General features: G+C 49.2%; 1 protein-coding gene across 1 annotated transcript; it reads right to left on the minus strand.

Annotated features, from left to right (window-relative positions):
- On the minus strand, positions 1–20,416 carry MXRA8 (matrix remodeling associated 8). The gene is made up of 10 exons (XM_056865517.1): positions 20,278–20,416; positions 11,030–11,053; positions 9,826–10,134; positions 8,699–8,800; positions 7,290–7,745; positions 3,098–3,256; positions 1,867–1,897; positions 1,693–1,769; positions 1,159–1,236; positions 1–87 (listed from the first exon to the last, which is right to left on the minus strand). Exons 1-10 carry the CDS (start codon positions 20,414–20,416, stop codon positions 62–64), a joined length of 1,401 nt encoding a protein of 466 aa, XP_056721495.1. The 3' UTR covers positions 1–61.
- Between the last annotated feature and the right edge of the window lie 208 nt (positions 20,417–20,624).

Genomic DNA, 20,624 nt, shown 5'->3' on the forward strand with positions numbered 1-20,624 from the left:
TTGGTTTGTTTTAATTCTTCTTGGGCTTCTGGTCCAGCCAGGAGCTTTGGGGTCCTCGCGTTCATTTACAATATTCCTTCCTGAAGTCTGAAAGAAACAAAGAGGCGAACGGTTAGCGTTCGGAATTTTGTTTCCCCCAAAACGTATAGGTACAGAATTTATTTCAGCGTTCGTTCGACACGTCCTCTGCTAGAAAGGGACACCCAAACAGCAATTAGATGACAGCAGTCTAAAATATGTGGACGGATTAAAACGACCTGCAAAAACGTAGGAAAAAAATGTCAATTATTTAGATTTTTTTTTATGGCACCTCTCCAGGGAACCTGCCTGAGGTGGAGAACGGTATCCTGGTAAGACTGCGAAAAATTCCCTGGCAGAGATCTTCACAACTACAATTCCCAGAGTTCCATGGGATGAAGGAATTCAAGCCTCAAACACAGATTCACTCTGAAATGTCACATAATACAACACAGAATCATAGAGTTGGAAGGGACCACCAGGGTCATCTAGTCCAACCCCCTGCACAACCTCCCCCCCCACACACACCCAGTGCCCAGAAGATGGCCAAGGGTCTCCCCCTCTCATGATCTGTCTAAGGTCATAGAATCAGCATTGCTAACAGATGGCCACCTAGCCTCTGCTTAAAAACCTACCACCTCCTGAGGAAGCCTGTTCCATTTGGCACAATAATCCTGCACGCAGTTTACACTGGTCGCTGAGCTGTAGGATAGCAATTAACACTGCCAATTAATTACACCACGGTCGTCAGAGAGCTCCAAAGTTTGTGGCGGCCGCTGGATTGTGAAGCTGCAAAAATAACGCTGGAGCACCCAGCACCACAAAGCGTCACCCGCGCTAGGAAGGTTTTTTCGACACAAGGGAAACGAGTATTCCAGCACAGCTACAGAGGGGGAAATGATGACTCGACATCTACCAAAACTATTTTCCTAGCATGTAATAACCACTTGGAACTAAATTGTGGTGTTTCTGAAGAGAAACCATGGATGGAACGAACACAGCTGCCCGGCTGCTGTTTGTTAAGTTATCCAAACGCTTCTCCCTCCATGGGCGGTCGACTCTGCTGACAGCAAGAGTTTGACACACCCTTTGCCAGCATGCCAAGGGAAACGGGTCAATGCCGCCAGCAGCAACCCTTACCTTTGTCTAAATCGATGTTCTTGGCTGAGAAGAACTTGCTGTGTTCAGCCTTCTCCTTCACAATATTGTTCTTATAATCTGTTGCAGGAAAAGAAGTCGGTTCAGAAAGCGGCTTTGATCGCAGGAAAGGGAAAACCACAAGCGGACACACCAGCCCCCCCCCTCCCGGGAGGGGATTGGGACCGGTGATTTATCCCGGACTGAAGAGCGCTCAAGGCGAAGACAGATGTACTATTTAAAAATCCTAATCCACCTCACAGGGTTGTTGACAGGACAAAATGCACAAGAGAATGGTTTGGATTACATCATGGTGGAGAAGGGCAGGGTATAAACGAAGCAAATAAATAAATTGAATTGAATAGTAATTTTTTTTGTCCCACTCTTCTTCTGACAAGCTCAGGCTGGCAGAGTTTCCCAAGCAACACTGGATTTCTGGAACAGAGCTCAGACCTGGAGGTGAAGTGTTACTCTTCGATTATGTGCAGAGCATCTGCCGCTTGATCCCAAATCACCCCCAATCTCTCCAGCACTTACCCAGCATAATGTCTTCACTCTTGCAGTTGGACAAATTGGTCGTGTCAACCGTAAATTCCCTGAGATTCACGTCTTTCCTAGGAATGCAACAGAGGGAAAGAGTCAGGTTGGCCCTCATGGTTCCTCGGTAGACTTGTGTGTCTCCTTTCACTCAGAGACTGAAGCTCTACTTACTGGTCACAGTTCTTCGTGTTGTACTCGAAACCTAGAAAGAAGAGAGAAACGGGGTGTTTCAGACACGTGTCTTTTCATCACCCGAGGACTGAAAGAGTCATCAGAAACTGAAGGTGCAATCCTAAACAGAGTGACACCCTTCTAAAGTCCATTGAAGTTGATGGGATTAGAAGGGTGTAATTCTGTTTAAGATTGTGGTGCGGCAAACTCCACAGGGAGTGTTTTCACACAATCTTGGGCACAATCTCCCTGATATTAGTGGCAAAACGAACAATGATCCAGTGATGGACAAGATATCGAGGGATATCCATGCATGTGTGAGTTGAGCCATGGTTAGTAACGTTAAATTAACAGGAAGCGTCTTTATACTGAATCAAGCGATCGGTTGATGAGCTCGGTATTATCTACTCTAGCTGGCAACATTCAGGTCTTAGAGAGATTTCATTTCCAAACTTCTGGTAGCCTATGACCGGGATTGAACCTGGCACTTTCTGTACACAAAGCGGCTGCCCTACCACTGAGCCACAGCCTCCTGCCCTCTAGAGCAGAGGTGTCAAACATATGGCCCGCAGGCCGAATCCGGCCCCTTGAGAGCTCTTATCCGGCCCGTGAGCCAACCAGGCAGCTACCCCCTCACTCTTGATCTTGACTAGTGAGCCATGGCTCAACCCAACCAAGCAACATATCCAGCCCTCATAACAAATGAGTTTGACGCCCCTGCTTTTGAGAATATATGAAGCTGCCTTATACCCGTCAGGCTTAGCCCTGTCTCTCTTTCTCCAACAGACAAGGGTCTTCCTGAGATCTTTCAACTGGAGGTGCCTGGAATTGCAGCTGGAATCAAAACTGGGACCTCCTGCACACCTCTGTCCAATTTCAGACGTGTGCACATTACAGGTAGATACACAGCAAATATTAAGGTTGGCCTTGAAAAGGAAACCTACGCATTTGTTTAGAAAATTTACATCCTGCCTCTCCAGAGACTACTCACACAGTCAAAGCAATGCAATAAAAACTACAAAAGAATTATTGACAATAAAGCACACCAGGGGTATAAAAACCGCATAATGGCATGGGCAGCCTAAAGCGATATTTGTAGAACAGTCGGTCAATAGAGCAATATTCATAGAATTATATTCATAAGCCAGTCCTCAGTCAAGAAACGAGGGTACCTTGTGTTACCCTTGTAAAGCATGTTCTCGCTGCCCCACGAAGGTGGCAAAACACTCACCCCTCCTGCGGCGCTTGCGGGTGACAAGGACCACGAGGATAAGGAGGAGGATGAAGAGCAAGAGCGTCGCCAAGACATAGCCCAGCTGCTGGAAGAAATGCGCCCGGCTCTCGGGGATAATGACGTTGATCACGTTGTGTCCGCGGCCCGCGTTGGGATCTGGGTGAGCAGAGGGGAGACGGAAGAACAAGGATCGGTCAATGATACTCCTTGGTGGGGGAAAAACTGCTAGGATGGGATAAGGCCCTGAACAGGATCAACTAAACGCAGTCAGAAGATATTCCTTGGCCTATCCTGGAGTTTTCCCAGAATTACGGTTCATCTCCAGACTACAGAGACCAATTCCCATGGAGAAAAATGGCGGCTTTGGAGGGTAGACTCTATGCACCCACATCTCAGCTGAGCTCCCTCCTCTCCCCAAAGACCCCCCTCCACAGGTTCTGCCCCCAAATCGCTAGGAGTTTCCCAACCTGTAACTGGCCATCCTAACTGGCAGCCATTTCACTAATCACCAGGCTAGCCTCAAACCTATTTGCATGCCTAGCAACCCACACCCCCGACGCTAAGGAAGGGCATCAGTCTTGCTGAACAGCTCTCAAAACCAAGGGACAATAATGAATCTTGGCATACAGCAGTACATGCAAGACACACTCCCCCCATTTTGCGGCCACGGTAAGTTACTAACTCCTCCTGGGTTCCTTTGAGCAAATACTCCATGCAGCTCCAGTTCCAGTATCCTGTGCTACCTGCCCATCTGAGAGGTGTAAACCTTACCAGGAGGAAGGAAGTTTTGATGCCAAAAAGAAAAGAAAAAAGAACTATCTTCAAGAAAAACAAAACACATACACACACACAATCCTAGACAGTATGCCAGGAAATCATTCTTCGGCAGGGTGTAGCAGCTCAATCTGTGGAGCCAGAGGAGGGAAGTGGAGCCTGCCTCCCTAATGTGGAATGTGCCTCTTCTCAACCCCATTAAAGTAGGTCATGTTTAAAAAGAGAGGTTTTGTGCACCATTTGTTTGCAAGAGCCAAAAGGGGTTCAACGAGAAGAAGAGTTGGTTTTTATATGCTGATTTTCTCTACCTTTAAAGGAGAATCAAACCAGCTTACAACCGCCTTCCCTTCCTTCCCCCAGAACAGACACTTTGTGAGGTAGGTGGGGCCCGAGAGAGTTCGGAGAGACCTATGAATAGCCCAAGGTCACCCAGCTGCCTTCATGTGTAGGAGTAGGGAAACAACTCTAGATGAGAGTCCGCTGCTCGTGTGTAGGAGTGGGGAATCAAACCGGGTTCTCCAGATTACAGTCCACCGCTCCTAACCACCTACACCACGCTGGCTCTATCAGCTGGAACGAGTGACTTCCCAGAGCTGGGAAAGGCAAATCTCATTCTGCAGAACGGAGCGGCAGATGTTCAACGAAGCGGCCTACAGAGTTGATAAGTATATTGGACTCGGGGTGCCAAATCACCCTGACCCGAACGGCAACAACTGCTCTGTCCGTCCGTCACAGGTTTTCTAAAAGAGCTCCCCGTTTTTGAAAAACCTGTACCCTGTGGGAAAGGAGGCTCACCCTAACTTCCACGCTGCCTGTCAACACACAACCTTTAGCCGAAAGCCACAGAGTTAACTTTGGATCCTGTGGCAGAGGCAGCGAAAATAGAAGCCGGCCGTGTTGATATTGTCAGCGGAATAAAATTTCCTGTCTCGGCAGCCGTTCCAGGCCTTGGAGCCCTGCCTGGGATTAAGAGGATCCAAGGAAAAGTTCGAGTGGCTCTCCTTTTCTTTATGTTTATCTGTGTGTTTTTTAAAGGCTCCGTCCCTGGAGGAGTGGACACGGACTCCTGCAGCCGGAGAGTCCGCTGCAAGCTGCCCTCTTGCTGAGTATACAAAGATCCACTTCCCACACACTGCTTAGAAGGGGCTGGAGAAGGGAAAGCAGACAGATGAGTAGTTCCAGCTTGCCTCTCCACCCCTCCACCCCGCTTTCCCGAAGATACAACATAAACTTCCCATTGATTCAGCAAGTTCTCCCTGGTCTGTTTCCGGCACCGGAGCAGACTCCACCCAGGAACGGCTGCAGAAGCCCAGAATGGACGCACAAAACCCTCGACAGTTAACTGAATAACATCGCTGAGGATTTATACAGCACTTTCAGCACTGAAACGCTTGACAAATGTTTTTGCCATCATTACAACAGCCCTGTTGGGTAGGCCGGTGCTATTCCTCCCCCCCCCCTCCATATTGCAGAGAGGACAGTAGCTTGCATGAAGGTCAAAACAGGGCAGGATTTGTGACCGGATCTTCCCAACCATTTTTAAGAAGCCGTTTTGGCTGTGCAAGGCACCGATTTGGGTCAGAATCATGTGGGGAGGGGGAGAAGAGGGTTAATCCTGCAGAGTTTTTTTAAAAAAGCAAACCTGCCCTCCCCCACACTCTGGTAGGGCACCCATCTTTCCCCCCTTTGAAGTGTGAAGGAAGGGACTCATTAGAGAAACCACCACCAGGGAACGAACGGATTAAATCCCTTTGCCTCTCCTTGGGTGGCCCCAAATCAAACTGGGTGGTATTTTAGGAGACCCAAGATTGATTTCCACAGAGGGGGTCCCAGGTACTTTATCACCCCAAACTCTGTGCTGCCCCGGCCCCCAACAGCCATTTGGGTAACAGTCTGAGGACAGGTCCTGCCGTCTCGTTTGATTGGAAGTCCACCTGGGGAGGGGGGGTTCATGGTGGAAGAACTAGGGACCTCCCAGATCTCAGTTCCTTCTCTCTTAGCAACTACGTCACGTCAGCTCTCGCATATCTTTAGGGACAGAGCCTAAAAAGCCCCTTAAGATAAAGATCTGCATTGGAATGTTGCTTAAAATAGGTTCCTTTGGGAATCTGGCCGATTTCCTGGTTGCAGTCGATATTCATTGCTGCGAGGGAAGGCAAGGGACTTCTCATTAAATTTCTCCCGTTTTCTCCAATTTGCGTGCTGAAGTTTGGGCCTGGAAATCTGACTGATTTCACGCCTGTTCCCAAAAGGTATCTGATTCCCCATCACATACCCCCCCACACCAGTCTTCACAACCCCACAAGGCTTTTTATGGCTAGCCCGTTTAAAAATTTATCACGCCGTCTTCAAATTTGATATTAAGCGGGCAATAAATATTAAACGCACAATCAATATTTTAAAGTGGTAATAAATGAAGAGCTATGCACCCAGCAGGCGAAAGATAATTAAACTCTGATTGCGATTTCTATGCATGGTGGTTGGGATGAGTTTAAAACAGAACGGAATGGATTAGAAAGGGGCGGCTTTTCTCAGAGATGGAGGGGTGTGCGGGTCGGTTCTCCAGTGGCTTGAACTTTCCAGAATTGCAATTGGGGTTCTCCAAAGTATATTCAGGGTTAGTAACAACAGGCAAGATTCCCTGAAAGACAGCTGTCCATTTCCCTCGTTGCTCGTTCGGGCAGCCAACCTCCAGGTGGGGCCTGAAGATCTCTCAGAGTTACGAGGGATTCCACCGATCGGCGTCCCTGGAGTAAATGGCTGCTTTGGGGGTGGACTCTATAGTGTTCTCCTCCACTGAGGTCTCTACACTCCCCAAACCCTGCCCTCCCTAGGCTCCACCTCGAAATTTCCAGGAATTTTCTAGCCCAGATTTGGCAACGCTATTTCACATAGATTCCAGAGAGTATGAAACATGCCTTTCATAGGAGATAATCTCGCATCCCAGAGGTTCAAGGTGCATCGCCTTCACGTGAGCAGAAGGTGAACCCTTCAGAATGAGACCTACCCATCAGGTTTTGTTGCCATGGTTATTCTGAGGGCTGGTCCATATGTCACAACTGTATCTCACAACTAAAAAATATATAGGGTCAAGCCCTTCGTGAAGAGGCGGCCTTTTGGGGGGCTTTATTTTTCAAAACAACACTCTCCCTGGCGAGGGGCTCGCTCTCACGAGGTGGTGGCCCTTTTCTTATGATAGGATTCATGAGTCTTCCACCTGATGGCAGCCACTTTCTCACAACAAAGGATATACTTATCTTCTACGAAAGCGATGGAATACCTGCGAAGGAGCAGCCACGCTCTCACAGTGAACGTACCCCCTTCCTCATGCCTTTGTGAAGTGGCAGCCATTTTATCTTTCCAAAGACAGCCTCCTATGAAGAGGAACCCACTTTTTAGCATTGGAGTGACCTACCTGCAGCCGGTGCCTCGTGGCGGGTGAGGTTCACCACCTTTTTTTCCGGCTCCGGCTCCACGACAGACACCTGGAAGATACGGCGCTCGTGAAGGCCGCAGTAGTGGTGATGGAGGTGGCAGGAATAGGTGCCTTCGTCCGCGACCTCCAAGCCTGATATCTTCAGGGAGAAGTCGCCCTGGCTGAAGGCCCTTTCGGTGATATTCATCTTTTGCCGGATGAAGAGAGGCCCGTAGGAGCGGCGTTCCCCTGAGGCGTACAAGTCAATGAGGCGATCGGCCCGATCGTGAGGCACGCCCGGCGGCTGCCGGTCCCAATGGACCACTTGCTGATCCTCCTCTTCGTACCGATCCGTCCAGATGTGATTCCGGTTGATGCAGGGGAGCTCCACGGTGCTGCCTTCCAAGGCCACGATCACTGCCTTCTCCCCGTCCCAATACTTCTTTACTCCTTTCACTACAGAAACCACACAGAAGAGAGAAGCATAGGCTTTGGTTTGACAGGACAATATTGTTGCACGCTCCCCCTTTCCCTCGCTCAAGATGGGAGGTTCAGAAGTCACCAGATAACTTTCCTTTGGAGAAGGAGCAGGGTTAGGTTTGCCAACCTCCAGGTTGAAGATTTCCTGCTATTACAACTCCAGCTGAGCTATTACAATCTCCAGCTGACAGAGGTCATTTCACCTGGAGAAAATGGCCTCTTTGGCAATTGGACCCTATGGCAATGAAGTCCCTCTCCCCCAACCCCCTTCCTCAGGCTCCACCCCAAAAACCTCCCGCCGGTGGTGAAGAGGGACCTGGCAACCCTAAGCGGGTTACTGGAGGCTTATGGGGTCTTTGTAATAACTGAGCAGACATTACGGAGGCTGTGCCCAATTTTATAAAACTCTGTCACAGTCTCTGCTTTGCTATGTTGTTTCTAACAAACCCCAGACTCTTTCGCCTTTCTTAGCAAAGGCGCCTCCACCACTTGATTGTTAGGGTTGCGCCTTATGGGGGTACCCTTTTCCAAGATGCAACAGCCACAATAATAGGTCTTTCTGGAATCGATCTCTACCCAGCACCGGACCCCAAAGGGTCGCCTGTAGCCTGTCGCTGGCCAGTAGACTCTCCAGCCGAAGCCTGTAGGTTCCATCCCCTCAAAGAAACGGCTGCAACTCCCGTGAGACTTTTCTGCAGCCTCGTGACAGGAAATGCTCCCATGCCCACAAACATCTTAATTACTGCTCCCCGGCCATTCATTTGCTCCTTGCTGAGCAACAGAAGACCAGATCGGAGGCTGCCTGGAACAAGTGTGTTGAGTTTACAAGAGAGACTTTTTGAGCAGAACAAAAGGCAAAACGCTAACCACGGACACACCGGCTCCTTTCCCGCCACAGATCTTCACCAGGACGGCTGGGAAACCCTTACCTTTCTTGGTGACGTCGAGTTGGATCTTCACAGTTTCGTAGAGATGACAGTAATGGTGGTGGAGGTTACAAGAATAGATGCCTTGGTCACTCTTGGCGATATCTTGAATACAACGCAATAAGAGAGAGGGAAAAGAAAGAGCTCATGATATTAGAGCAAACTTCGAGTCCAGTAGCACCTTAAAGACAAATAAGGTTTCCAGGATACATGCTTCCGAGAGTCAGAGCTCCCTTCGTCAGACCTGACAAAGGGAACATTGATTCTCAAAATCTTACGCCCTGTAAATTTTGTTGGTCTAAGAAGCTACTGAGCATAAGAACATAAGAAAAGCCCTGCTGGATCAGACCAAGATCCATCAAGTCCAGCAGTCTTCGCACAGTGGCCAACCAGGGGCCTCTAGGAAGCCCACAAATAAGACAGCTGCAGCAGCATTATCCTGCCTGTGTTCCACAGCACCTAATATAATAGGCATGCTCAAAATATAATAGGCATGCTCATAAGAACATAAGATGAGCCATGTTGGATCAGACCATAGCCCATCAAGTCCAGCAGTCTGTTCGCACAGTGGCCAACCAGGGGCCTCTAGGAAGCCCACAAACAAGACAACAGCAGCAGCATCCTGCCTGTGTTCCACAGCACCTACTGGACTTGAATCTTGCTCTTTTACTGCAGATAAACAAGGCCTCCCACATGATATTAGCACCAGGATTTTCACTGCATGACTGAAGATGTATGCAAGAAAAGATGTTTCTAAAACAATGTGTTTATTTTAAAAGGCATCCTGTTAAACAGAGCTTCCCCCTGAAATGTTGAAGAGCTGCTATTAGAGTTATGGACGCCCTCGCTCCCTGACAAGTCATGGCTGGCTCCGGCTCTCATGGGAGCCGTTTTGTTGTTGCACCCACCATCAGAATTCCAAAAGTGCCCACAAGGTTAAAAAAAAAAGTTGGGGACCCCCTGGGTACGAGGGTGAGACGAAGAGTGGGAAGATCCGTGGTTGAGACAGACACTGGGAGGTTGTGAAACCTCTTTCTCATTTTAAACTACTCTGGGTAACTTTGGGCTGATCGCTCGCTCTATGTTCGCAAACGGGGACATAAGCGAAAAGCGCCGCGGGTTCTTGGTACCTTTGACGACCAACGAGAAGTTGCCATCCTCAAACGCGGTGTCGGGCATAAATATCCGGCCTTTGTTATAGCCACTGTAGACACGCTGCTCCCCGGCCGAGTACATGTCGCACAGACGCTCGCCGATATAATCCTCGTGCTGGTTCCGGTACAAGTCCCAGTGGACCACGCGCTGGCGGTCGTTCAGCCGGTCCTGGGTCCACACCATCCGGTAGCTCTTGCACAGCAGGACCGTTTGTGAGCCCGCTTTGGCGGTAACGTTCAGCACGGCCACAACCACGCTCTCGAGATTGGCGGCATCGGCGGGGACTGTGAAGGGGACAGAAGGGGAAAGGCAATAAGGGAAGGTGGATCCCCGCTTGAAACCCTCTTGTGCCAAGGGGATCTCACTGTTGGTCAGGACTCAGCGCTCTGAATGGTTGGATAACCGTTACAGACAGTATCTAAAAGCATGTTCCATGTGCAAATCATGCCTCAGCCATGAACTCATTCAGTAAACATAGGTAAGACTCTCTGGCCATTTATGAAAGGTCAATTTTGATGCTCGCTCAAAGCTCTTTTTTAAAATGCGACTTTAAAAATGCGTATTCATGGTCCCAACTCAAAAGGAGAAATTCCACCCACTCGCCTGCTCCTTTGTTCCTGTTTGTATAGCCATTAGCATGTGCATAGCTAACGCACCGCTGTTATTTTGCATGCTTCCTTCAGGGGATTCTTCGCGGTGGGGGCGGAGAAAACACCAAAGGTCATGTTAAAGGGGCTCTTAAGTAATGCGAAGCTGGTATGCGCGGGCTTCACAGTCACTTCTGGAATGACAGTTCAGCATGAAAAATTCATCTGTCTGCCTCGTCTTGCCATTTATAATATGGAGGTGAGAATAATATTGTTCTCCCTTAAAGGGCTGTTTGAAAAGTGCTTTGAAGATGATGAATGTGTTAGAATGTGTGTGTGTGTGTGGTCAGAGCAATGAACTAGGATCTGGGAGACCCAGGTTCGAATCCCCACTCAGCCGTGGAAGCTCGCTGGGTGACCTTGGGCCAGTCATGCCATCTCAGCCTGACCTACCCCACAGGGTTGTTGCAAGGATAAAATGGAGGAGAGGAGAACGACGTGGGCTGCTTCGGGTCCCATTGTGGAGGAAGGTGGGGTATAAATGAAGTAGAATAAATAAAGTATTTTTCATTTAATTATTAGTATTACTCACCTGAATATGGATGAACTAGCGTCTCTGAAAAGAAAAAGATGGAAAAATAAATTTGTGACAAAGGTCATATTAGAATTTGAATATATTTTTCCTCTCAGGCCATTTGTGCACGGCTGTTTCCTCGCGGTCACCCCAACTATTTCGGGGCTTTGCTTTGAACATGCTTGCATTTCCCGCGTGTCAGAGGTCACCTCGCTCTCCCCGTGTATTTCCATGCGTATTGCCCATATTTACTGGATTCTTGTTTAACCAGCATTCAGAAAAAGCAGGGGAAACACGCGGAAACACGCAGGGAGAGCGCGATGACCTCTGACGGGTGGAAAATGCAGGCATAATCAAAGCAAAAGTTCCCGAAGTTGTCGGCTGGGTGACCGCGAGAAAACAGCCATGCACACATAGCCTCAGACTTTTACATGTTCATCCACTGTGCCGTGACATACCAGTTCAACATCCAAAATACAATTTCTGCTCACTGCTTCTTGGGTTTGCCCCCAATCCTGATACACAGAGAGAGAGAGAGATGTATGTGTGTGTGAAGTGCCATCAAGTCGCTTCCAACTCATGGCAACCCTGTGAATGAAAGTCCCCCAAAATGTCCTATCCTTGACAGCCTTGCTCAGATCTTGCAAATTGAAGGCTGTGGCTTCCTTTATTGAGTCAATCCATCTCTTGTTGGGGCTTCCTCTTTTCCTGCTGCCCTCAACTTTTCCTAGCATGACTGTCTTTTCCAGTGACTCTTGTCGTCTCATGACGTGACCAAAATACGATAGCCTCAGTTTAGTCATTTTAGAGATGTATGCCATCTTTAGAGAGATGTATGCCATCTTCTTTTATTGCACCAAGTGACAAAATTGCTTTTTCCAAAAAAACTTGGCATGAAGTATCTGCCTCAGAAGCGCCCACAGTACCAGACGATCCACTCTTAGGGCCAGTTCTGGGCATTAAGTCACCCCAAGCAAATGGCTCCTATTTCTTCCTCTTGTGCCACGGCTGGCCAGGAAAAAAATCAGACTTGGCTAGGAGGGGTGCAGCAGATCCAGAAAGCAATCCCTCTAGCTTCCTACACCACTAACAGATGGACACAAGCTATGCTCTGTGGCGCATTAGTTCCATCCCCACTGGTCCACCCCAACCCCTCCTTGGATATCTTGGTTGAAGAATTGGCCCTGCCCAACCTATATCATACGTAAGCGCCTCCCCTCTTGTTACATCACTTCCTGCGAAGGCACTCGGCCAGGTGAAAACCAAATATATTTTTGCATCACAGGAAGAAAGTCCAAATGTCCCTATGACAGGACATGAAAAATGAAAGTAATTGGCAATTTGCTGCCTTAAACTCTGCCACAGGGTACGACCATCAGTTATATCTAGCCAACCAATCTCCTTCATAGGCTTCTGTCCTGCTTGGTAGGTCTTAACTCCCATGCTTGGAAGAGCTGAAACACACTTTTTTTCTGAATTAAAACTGGAGACACTTTTTCCATTTATGCCAACCCAACACTTTCTGTTTAGAGAGGTTTATTCTCGAGAGCTTAAGAGTAAGAATTACTTGCACACGCAGACATACACGTGTATTTCATCATAAGCCAATGATCTGGACGTACCTTCTGAACACAGAAAGGAAATCCTAGATCAGGGACTCATGGAAAGATGCAACAGGCAGCCTCCTCTGAGGAAAGATCATTCTCCTGTGTCTTTGCTCAGGCCGTGATTGTTCTGATCACATCTAACAAAAACACGCGGCATCTTTGCACTGGAAGCAGTCGGATGATCCAATTGCATCCAATTCTGCAAAATTACCAGTGGAAGCCGGTTGGAAAGAGGCGGAAGCAACAAATACGCTCCTTTGACAACAGGTAATTCTGCTGTGTCTCTGCACAGGGGGGGAAATTTTATGATTTAGTTACACCTGATGCAAAAATTTGGTAGAATTGTTCACCCTCCCAATGAAGGCGACAAGGCCAGAGCAGCTAGTCATGCAGAGACACACTAGGCAGCCTCATCTTTGGGTGGGTACTTGAGGGTCAGAAGGAGCCCTCGATGGCTTCACAGCGTGGTGTAGTGGTTAACAGCGGTGGTTTGGAGCGGTGGAGTCTGATCTGGAGAACCGGGTTTGATTCCCCACTCCTCCACATGAGCGGCAGAGGCTAATCTGGTGAACCGGGTTTGTTCCCCCACTCCTACTCATGAAGCCAGCTGGGTGACCTTGGACTAGTCACAGTTCTCTTAGAGCTCTCTCAGCCCCAACTACCTCACAGGGTGTCTGTTGTGGGGAAGGGAAGGGGATTGTAAGCCGGTTTGATTCTTCCTTAAGTGGTAGAGAAAGTCGGCATATAAAAACCCTTCTCCTCCTTTCATACAGCATGGAGCAGCCCAACATTTAGGAATTGTTATCTCAAGGCCTGCTGCGTTTCAAGGCCTGTCTTTCCGGCTGGTGGAGCTCCGCGAACGGCCGACATTTTGAACGAGAACCGGCTGGCCGTAAGCAAGGCCCTTCCTCGCCTCTGTCATTTGTGGTCCGAGAGCTGAAAAGACAGCGCCGACAAGAATGTTCCCGTCCCAAATTACGGCTCTGCGGAGGCCAAATTGCAAGCCTGGCTTTGCCAAGCTAGGGCGAACAAGCGGGGGACGATGGGACGCAGATGAAAGCCCCACGCCGGAGGATTATGGGGCCGGCTGACGTAGCCCCCGACGGGGCACTGTCAACAGGGGTTATTCTGCCTTTAAAAAAATCCTGCCACATTCCAGCTCATGTGGCATTCGCTCCAACACCATGATGCTTTTCCAGCTGCGCATGAAGGCATCCAGGCCTTTCTCCGCTTTTCTGTTTAATGCACAGAATGTGGGGACCTTTGTAGATTCCATCGTTCCGCTTTCTGGCTCGGCCGTTTCTAAAAGTTTGGCTGGCTTTCCAAAAAAAGCAGGAAATTCACCATATGTGCTGTTCGGTGAAACGGTGTAATCTCCAAGCTAAGAACAGCTGTCGACCCTGTTTCGGGGTCCTTTTTATTACACCCGCTTTACCTGCTAGCATGATAAGGACCACCCAAGTCTCTAATCTCCTGCCATTCAAACAGGGGAGGGGTTGCGTTAGGGTTGCCAACCTCCAGGCAGTAGCTGACGGTCTCCTGTTATTACAACTGATCTCCAGCCGATAAAGATTCGTTCACCTGGAGAAGATAGCCGCTTTGGCTATTGGACTCTACGGCATTGGAGTCCCTCCCCTCCTCAGGCTCTGCCCCAAAAACCTCCCGCCGGTGGCTAAGAGGGACCTGGCAACCCTAGGTTACGTCTTGTGGTGTGGAGAGCTTTAAGCCCCAGGGAATGGCATCAACCAAGAAATCAGACCAAGACCGCTACCAAGAAATCAGAAGGAGATTGAGACTGGGAAGGGCAGCCGTGAAAGAGCTAGAAAAGATCCTAAAGTGTAAGGATGTGTTGCCAGCGACCAAGATCATGATAATCCATGCCATAGTATTCTCCATTACTGGGAAGGGCAGCCATAAAGAAGCTAGAAAAGATTCTAAAGCATAAGGATAGTGTTGCTGGTGACTAGGATCAAGATAATCCATGCCACAGTATTCTCCATTACTACGTATCGGTTTGAAAGTTGGAAATTAAGAAAGCTTACTGGAAGAAAGTAGATTCCTTTGAAATGTGGTATTGGAGGAGGGTTTTATGGATACTGTGGACCGCCAAAAAGACAAGTCGGTGGGTTCTAGACCAAATCAAGCCTGAACTGTCTCTAGAAGTTAAAATGACTAAACTGAGGCTGTCGTAGTTTGGTCACGTCATGAGAAGATGACTCACTGGAAAAGACAATCAAGCTAGGAAAAGGGGAAGGCAGCAGGAAAACAGGTCCCAACGTGAGATGGATTGACTCTGTAAAGGAAACCCTGGCCCTTGGTTTGCAAGACCCGAGCAAGGCTGTTAACAAGGATTTTGGAGGACATTGATTCATAGGGTCGCCATGAGTCAGAGGCGACATGACGGCTAGGGTTGCCAGTTCCCTCTTCGCAACTGGCGGGAGGTTTTTGGGGCGGAGCCTGAGGAGGGTGGGGTTTGGGGAGGGGAGGGACTTCAATGCCATAGGGTCCAATTGCCGAAGCAGCCATTTTCTCCAGGGGAACTGATTTCTATCCGCTGGAGATCAGTTGTAATAGCAGGAGATCTCCAGCTGGTACCTGTAGGTTGGCAACCCTAATGAAGGCACTTAACACACACACATACACACACACAAAGAATGACTGCCAATTCTAGGCTCCCCCTTTCCAGGAATTGTCACCAGGGTGAGTTAAGAATGAGTGTAAACCCTCAAAGGACCAGGGAAAAGCTTCGAAGGATCAGGTACAGCGCTTCTGAGATGGCTGGGTGGAAGCTCTTCGCTTCTCCCAAAGCAGTGAGGCTGTCTTCCGAAGCAGGGGTCACGTGGATTGCAAACTGGGTCAGGCATGTGCCCAACGCACGCCTAACTTGTCTAGACGCAACAGGGTAGCCCGCCCATGCAGTCTTCTGATACGTTTTTTAAAAAAATGAATGATTAGTAGTGGCCACCGTTCCTGTGGAGCGGACGAGAGGCACAGGCCTCCTTCCCATTGGCCCTCACTTCCATTTTGCAGTCATTCGGAAGAAGAAGAGTTGGTTTTTATATGCTGACTTTCTCTACCACTTAAGGGAGAATCAAACCGGCTTACAATCTCCTTCCCTTCCCCTCCCCACAACAGACACCTTGTGACGTAGGTGGGGCTAAGAGAGCTCTAAGAGAGCTGCGACTGGCCCACGGTTACCCAGCTGGCTTCATGTATAGGAGTGGGGAAACCAACCCGGTTGACCAGATTAGCATCCGCGGCTCAAGGGGAGGAGTGGGGAATTGAACCCCGTTCTCCAGATTAGAGTCCACCGCTCCAAACCACCACTCTTAACCACTACACCACGCTGGCTTTCACACCACGCTGGAAAAGGGATAATCTTGGGAAATAGCACATCCGTACGTATATAAACGGACCCATAACAATTTACCCATCTCAGCATTAGATATTGAGATGGGAAGGCAATGTGGTATAATGGTTAGAGTGTCGGACTAGGATCTGGGAGACCCAGGTTTGAATCTCTGCTGTGCCATGGAAATGTGCCAGCTGACCATGGGCCAGTCACACACACTGAGCCTGGCCTACCTCACAGGGTTGTTGTGAGGATAAAATGGAGGACAGGAGAGCAATGTGAGCCGCTTTGAGTCTCCAGCAGGGGGAAAGGCAGGGTATAAATGAAGCAAAAAAAAAATCAATAAAAATTGGGGGGTTGCTGTGATTTCTGCTGTGGGACAGGTGTGCTAGGACAAATGTCACCTGAACTGTTTTGGTCATTTTATATTCACTTAATTGGTCATTAAAAACCATTACCAGGAAAAAAAATAACCCTAGCAAGCGTTTTCATGCTTCTCAGTGACTTTCCACTGGCCTCCCTGACAGGGTGAAGTCTCTTTACTTTGGACCTATTTGCAAAATCTCCTTTAAAAAACAGTTTTGCAGCACAAACAGGAAAGGAACAAACAATTTTGCAACTTGGTATAAATGGTTTTTGTCACATGGAGCCCTGAGAGGGAGTGATACAAACCCAAGTACAGTGAGACCTTTTATCGGATCGGTTTACGGGAGGTTATAATTGTAGGCAGGATCTCAGGTTCCACAGAATTCTTCGTTAGCATGAAGAGGAGCTCTGCATAGTTCAAAAGCTTGCCCAGGCAAACCTTTTCTCCCTTTATGTTTTGGTAGTAAAAAGCTTTGCATGACTGGTCTCAAAGCTGATCTACAGTTCCTCTCCCACGCCTGATCTGTCCGTCTAAGGCCGAGCACAAAGAGGTACTCAATCATTGTAAAAATAATTAACAGTGTAATAAGCAAAAGCTGTTGTTGTTAGCGGCGACTTTTTGATTCTGGTATTCTGCCCAAACCAAAACCACCACACAAAACAAGCGTGCTCTTCTTGCAGGCCCACCAATCAGCTCATCACTTAATCAACTAAAAACTCTTAAGTTAACCCATCTGATTAACCCATTTACAGCCTGCAGCCCTACTTTTTCAAAGCCCCTTTTCCTCTCTTCCCACTTCCCCCCGTTTTCACCAATACCCCATCCCCCTTTCAACTAGGGTTGCCAACCTCCAGGTACTAGCTGCCGATCTCCCGCTATTACAACTGATCTCCAGCCAATAAGAGATCAGTTCCCCTGGAGAAAATGGGCATTGGGCTCTATGGCATTGAAGTCCCTCCCCTCTCCAAACCCTGCCCTCCTCAGGCTCCGCCCCCAAAACCTCCCACCGGTGACAAAGAGGAACCTGGCGACCCTACCTTCAACATAACCTTACAATATCGCCTCCACACCATCCTCCCTTGGTGTCATACTGTGTTGGTGGGTGGCTCCGTTTTTCAGAAAGAGCGACTTTCCCAAAGCCGGGCATGGAGCCTAAGCCCGAGAAAGCAGCATTCGAACTCAGGTCTCCCGGGCCACTCTTCTACCAACGACGGTGCAATGTTTCTGGAGGCAACTGTGGCCCTCTGAGACCCCAGAGGCTCTGAATTGGCTTTGTTCTGGTGCCTTTACACAGCTGACTAAATGAGCCTGGTGGTCCCTTCCTACTCCATGAGTCTATGATTAAATCCAACAGGTTAATTTCTTCCCAGCTCTTCTTGCTGGGCCAGGAAAGGCTGTGTTTGCCAGATTCCCCACATGCCAGTTAAGGGCAAAAGAAGAGGACTGATTCTACAAGGCGCCACCGCAACAAGCGCCGTTTTCATCCCAGTGACAATTTTGCCTGTTAACGTCAGCAGGGATGCCTTCAAACCAGTGCTTCGTTCAACAGGTACAGCTTTCAGATCCATGGCAATGCAGTGGGGACGCTTTGCCTGTTGGGTTTCCGCCCGCTGCACTTCTGCAAAAAGCCTATTTGCCGTTTTGACTTCCCCACCCCCCACTGGATTCTTGCTGGCCAAGGAGGCCATTTGAGCAAAGACCTATAAAATACTCCCCCCCCCCAGCACAAAACTTACATAACATACTTCATGTTTCTGCTCGTCGTCGGCCGAGAAAGTATATTGGGTAAATAAATCTAGCCAATTGCAAAAAAAACTCTGCATGAACTCTCGCTTTCTGGATCACACTCGCCCAAGAAAAGCCGCTCTAAAATTCACCTTTTGCTCAGAAAAGGAAGGGGGGGGGCAAAGGAAGCCAATCCCTCCTTCGCAAACTTACCTTGCAAAAGGAACAGTACACACCAGAGGAATCTGCTCACGGGCTCCATGATTCTCGTCTCTGGCTTTTTTTTCCTTCGAAAAGGCAAATTTCTGCAGGCTGGTTTCTCCCCCCCTTTGCTCGCTCGCTTGCTTGCAAACACTTATGATCTCATCAGTTTACAACCCAAAAAACATGAGCGCCCAGCACTCCAACCCCCAAACCTCCAAGTTTAACTCCTCGCAGTCCCTTTGCTAGGCTTCCCCCCACCCTTTTCTTTCCCTCCACCACTCTCTTCCTACATAACAGACATCCCTCCTGAACTTTTCCTCTGCCCTTCTCTCCCAAGCCCCGTTTGATGTCACCGTTTATCTAGCGAGTTTGTGCTGGTCCCATTCAACTCCCCCTTCCAAAAACAACCTCCACCCCACCCGCCTCCCTGCCGGGTATGGTATTAATTTTCTCGGGCATTTACAAAATCCAGCTGCTCCTGCCTCGCTTTTGACACGCTGCCAAGATGCCGGCCTGGGTTCTGTTTCTTTTTCTCTCTTCCCCCTCGCCTTTGCCTTCCCTTGAAGGTTTTTGATCTCTTGCCTCCTCTTCGCCTGGCTTTGCTATAATCTCAGAAGACGGGGCAGAAAACGGAGTGGCGGACATTTGTTTAGAAGGTGCCGGCGGGCAGGCATCTTTGCTGTGATAGCAAAGCCCCTTGGTGAAATTCTTGCCGGCTCCCCACCTCTCCAAGTGCTTGGGGATCAGCCCCAGGGACAGAACAGGGGGGCTTGCAGGGGTTTGAACACAGAAACACATGAAGCTGCCTTATACTGAATCAGATCCTTGGTCCATCAAAGTCAGTATTGTCTACTCAGACCCGCAGTGGCTCTCCAGGGTCTCAGGCAGGGGTCTTCCACATCACCTCCTTGCCTAGTCCCCTTAACTGGAGATGCTGGGGATTGAACCCGGGCCCTTCTGCATGCCAAGCAGATGCTCTACCACTGAGCCACAGCCCCCCTGTGACATCTGATGTGACAGCGGAGATGTGGTGCCATAAAGTCCACCCTCTGAGACTGCCATTTCTTCCAAGGGAGATCAGTTGTAAATCTGTGAGAACCCTAGGACCCGCCTGGAGGTTGGCAACCCTAGATACAAGGGAAGGACCTTGAGAGATAGTTTTCAAGTGGGATCGGTCTCCTCAAAAGCAAACTGCATGCCCTTGGGCATATCCTTTTTACCAAACTCAAGAGATTCATTTCCTTGGCTTGTTACCTTCCAACTACCCAAGGGTTTGTCTGCAGTAGAGAGCCATCGTGGTATGATGGTTAAGAGCAGTGGTTTGGAGTGGAGGACTCTAATCTGGAGAACTGGGCTTGATTCCCACTACTCCACATGAGCGGGGGAACAGCAGGGGAAGGCCGTGAGTTTTGATGGCTGGTAGCTACTGCATGCCCCTAACTTGCTTGGCTGGAGACTGGAAGAAGAGTTGGTTTTTATATGCCGGCTTTCTCTGCCGACTTAAGGGAGACTCAAACCGGCTTACAATTGCCTTCCCTTGCCCTCCCCACAACAGACACCCTGTGAGGGAGGTGGGGCTGAGAGAGTGAGACTAGCCTGAGGTCACCCAGCTGGCTTCATGTGGAGCAGGGAAACAAACCCAGCTCACCAGATTAGCCTCTGCTGCTCATGTGGAGGAGTGGGGAATCAAACCCGGTTCTCCAGATCAGACTCCACCGCTCTTAACCACTGCCCTTGACCAGTACACCACGCTGGCTCTCTTGCAACCAGGTCTTTCGAGCTTTCTCTGCAGTAACGCAGAGCGAAAACCCAAACAGCTGTATTTTGGGATCCGCTCTTTTGGAGCAGGTCATCTTCCGGGGGAAGGCACAAACGGTTAAGTTCCTATTCTACTTGCTCACTGGGCCAGGATAAAAACAGAGGAAGGATCCCGGGAAAAGTTCACCCCCGCTCTAACTTGCATCTGATCCCCAGGAACTGGATCTCGGCCAAGATAGTTTTGTGCCAATACTGTTATCTGCAAACGCTGGACGGCTTCTTCTCAAAATGTAGTCGAGTCCTTTGACAAGCAGAGAGGATTGTCGACCCGGCCGCAAGCGTCCCGGAGGAGGAGGAGGGTCCGTGTTCGGGGCGCACATCTCCAGCTCCATGCTCGTGATAACGGACGGCCCTGCAGAGTCGAAAAGGCAGCTGGTATAGGAAACAGAGGAGCCAGAAGACTGGGTATTTCTCCCTCAAGGAGGATAAAAGCAGAAAGGCGGAAATAAGACCCTGGCCCAGCTCTGGAATCCATAAGCGTTCCATCGTGAGCGGAGAGTCGCTTGCATTTCAGGCTCCTGGCCAGGCATGCCATTTTGG

Source organism: Euleptes europaea, chromosome 19, assembly GCF_029931775.1.
Source record: "Euleptes europaea isolate rEulEur1 chromosome 19, rEulEur1.hap1, whole genome shotgun sequence".
Lineage (NCBI taxonomy): Eukaryota > Metazoa > Chordata > Lepidosauria > Squamata > Sphaerodactylidae > Euleptes > Euleptes europaea.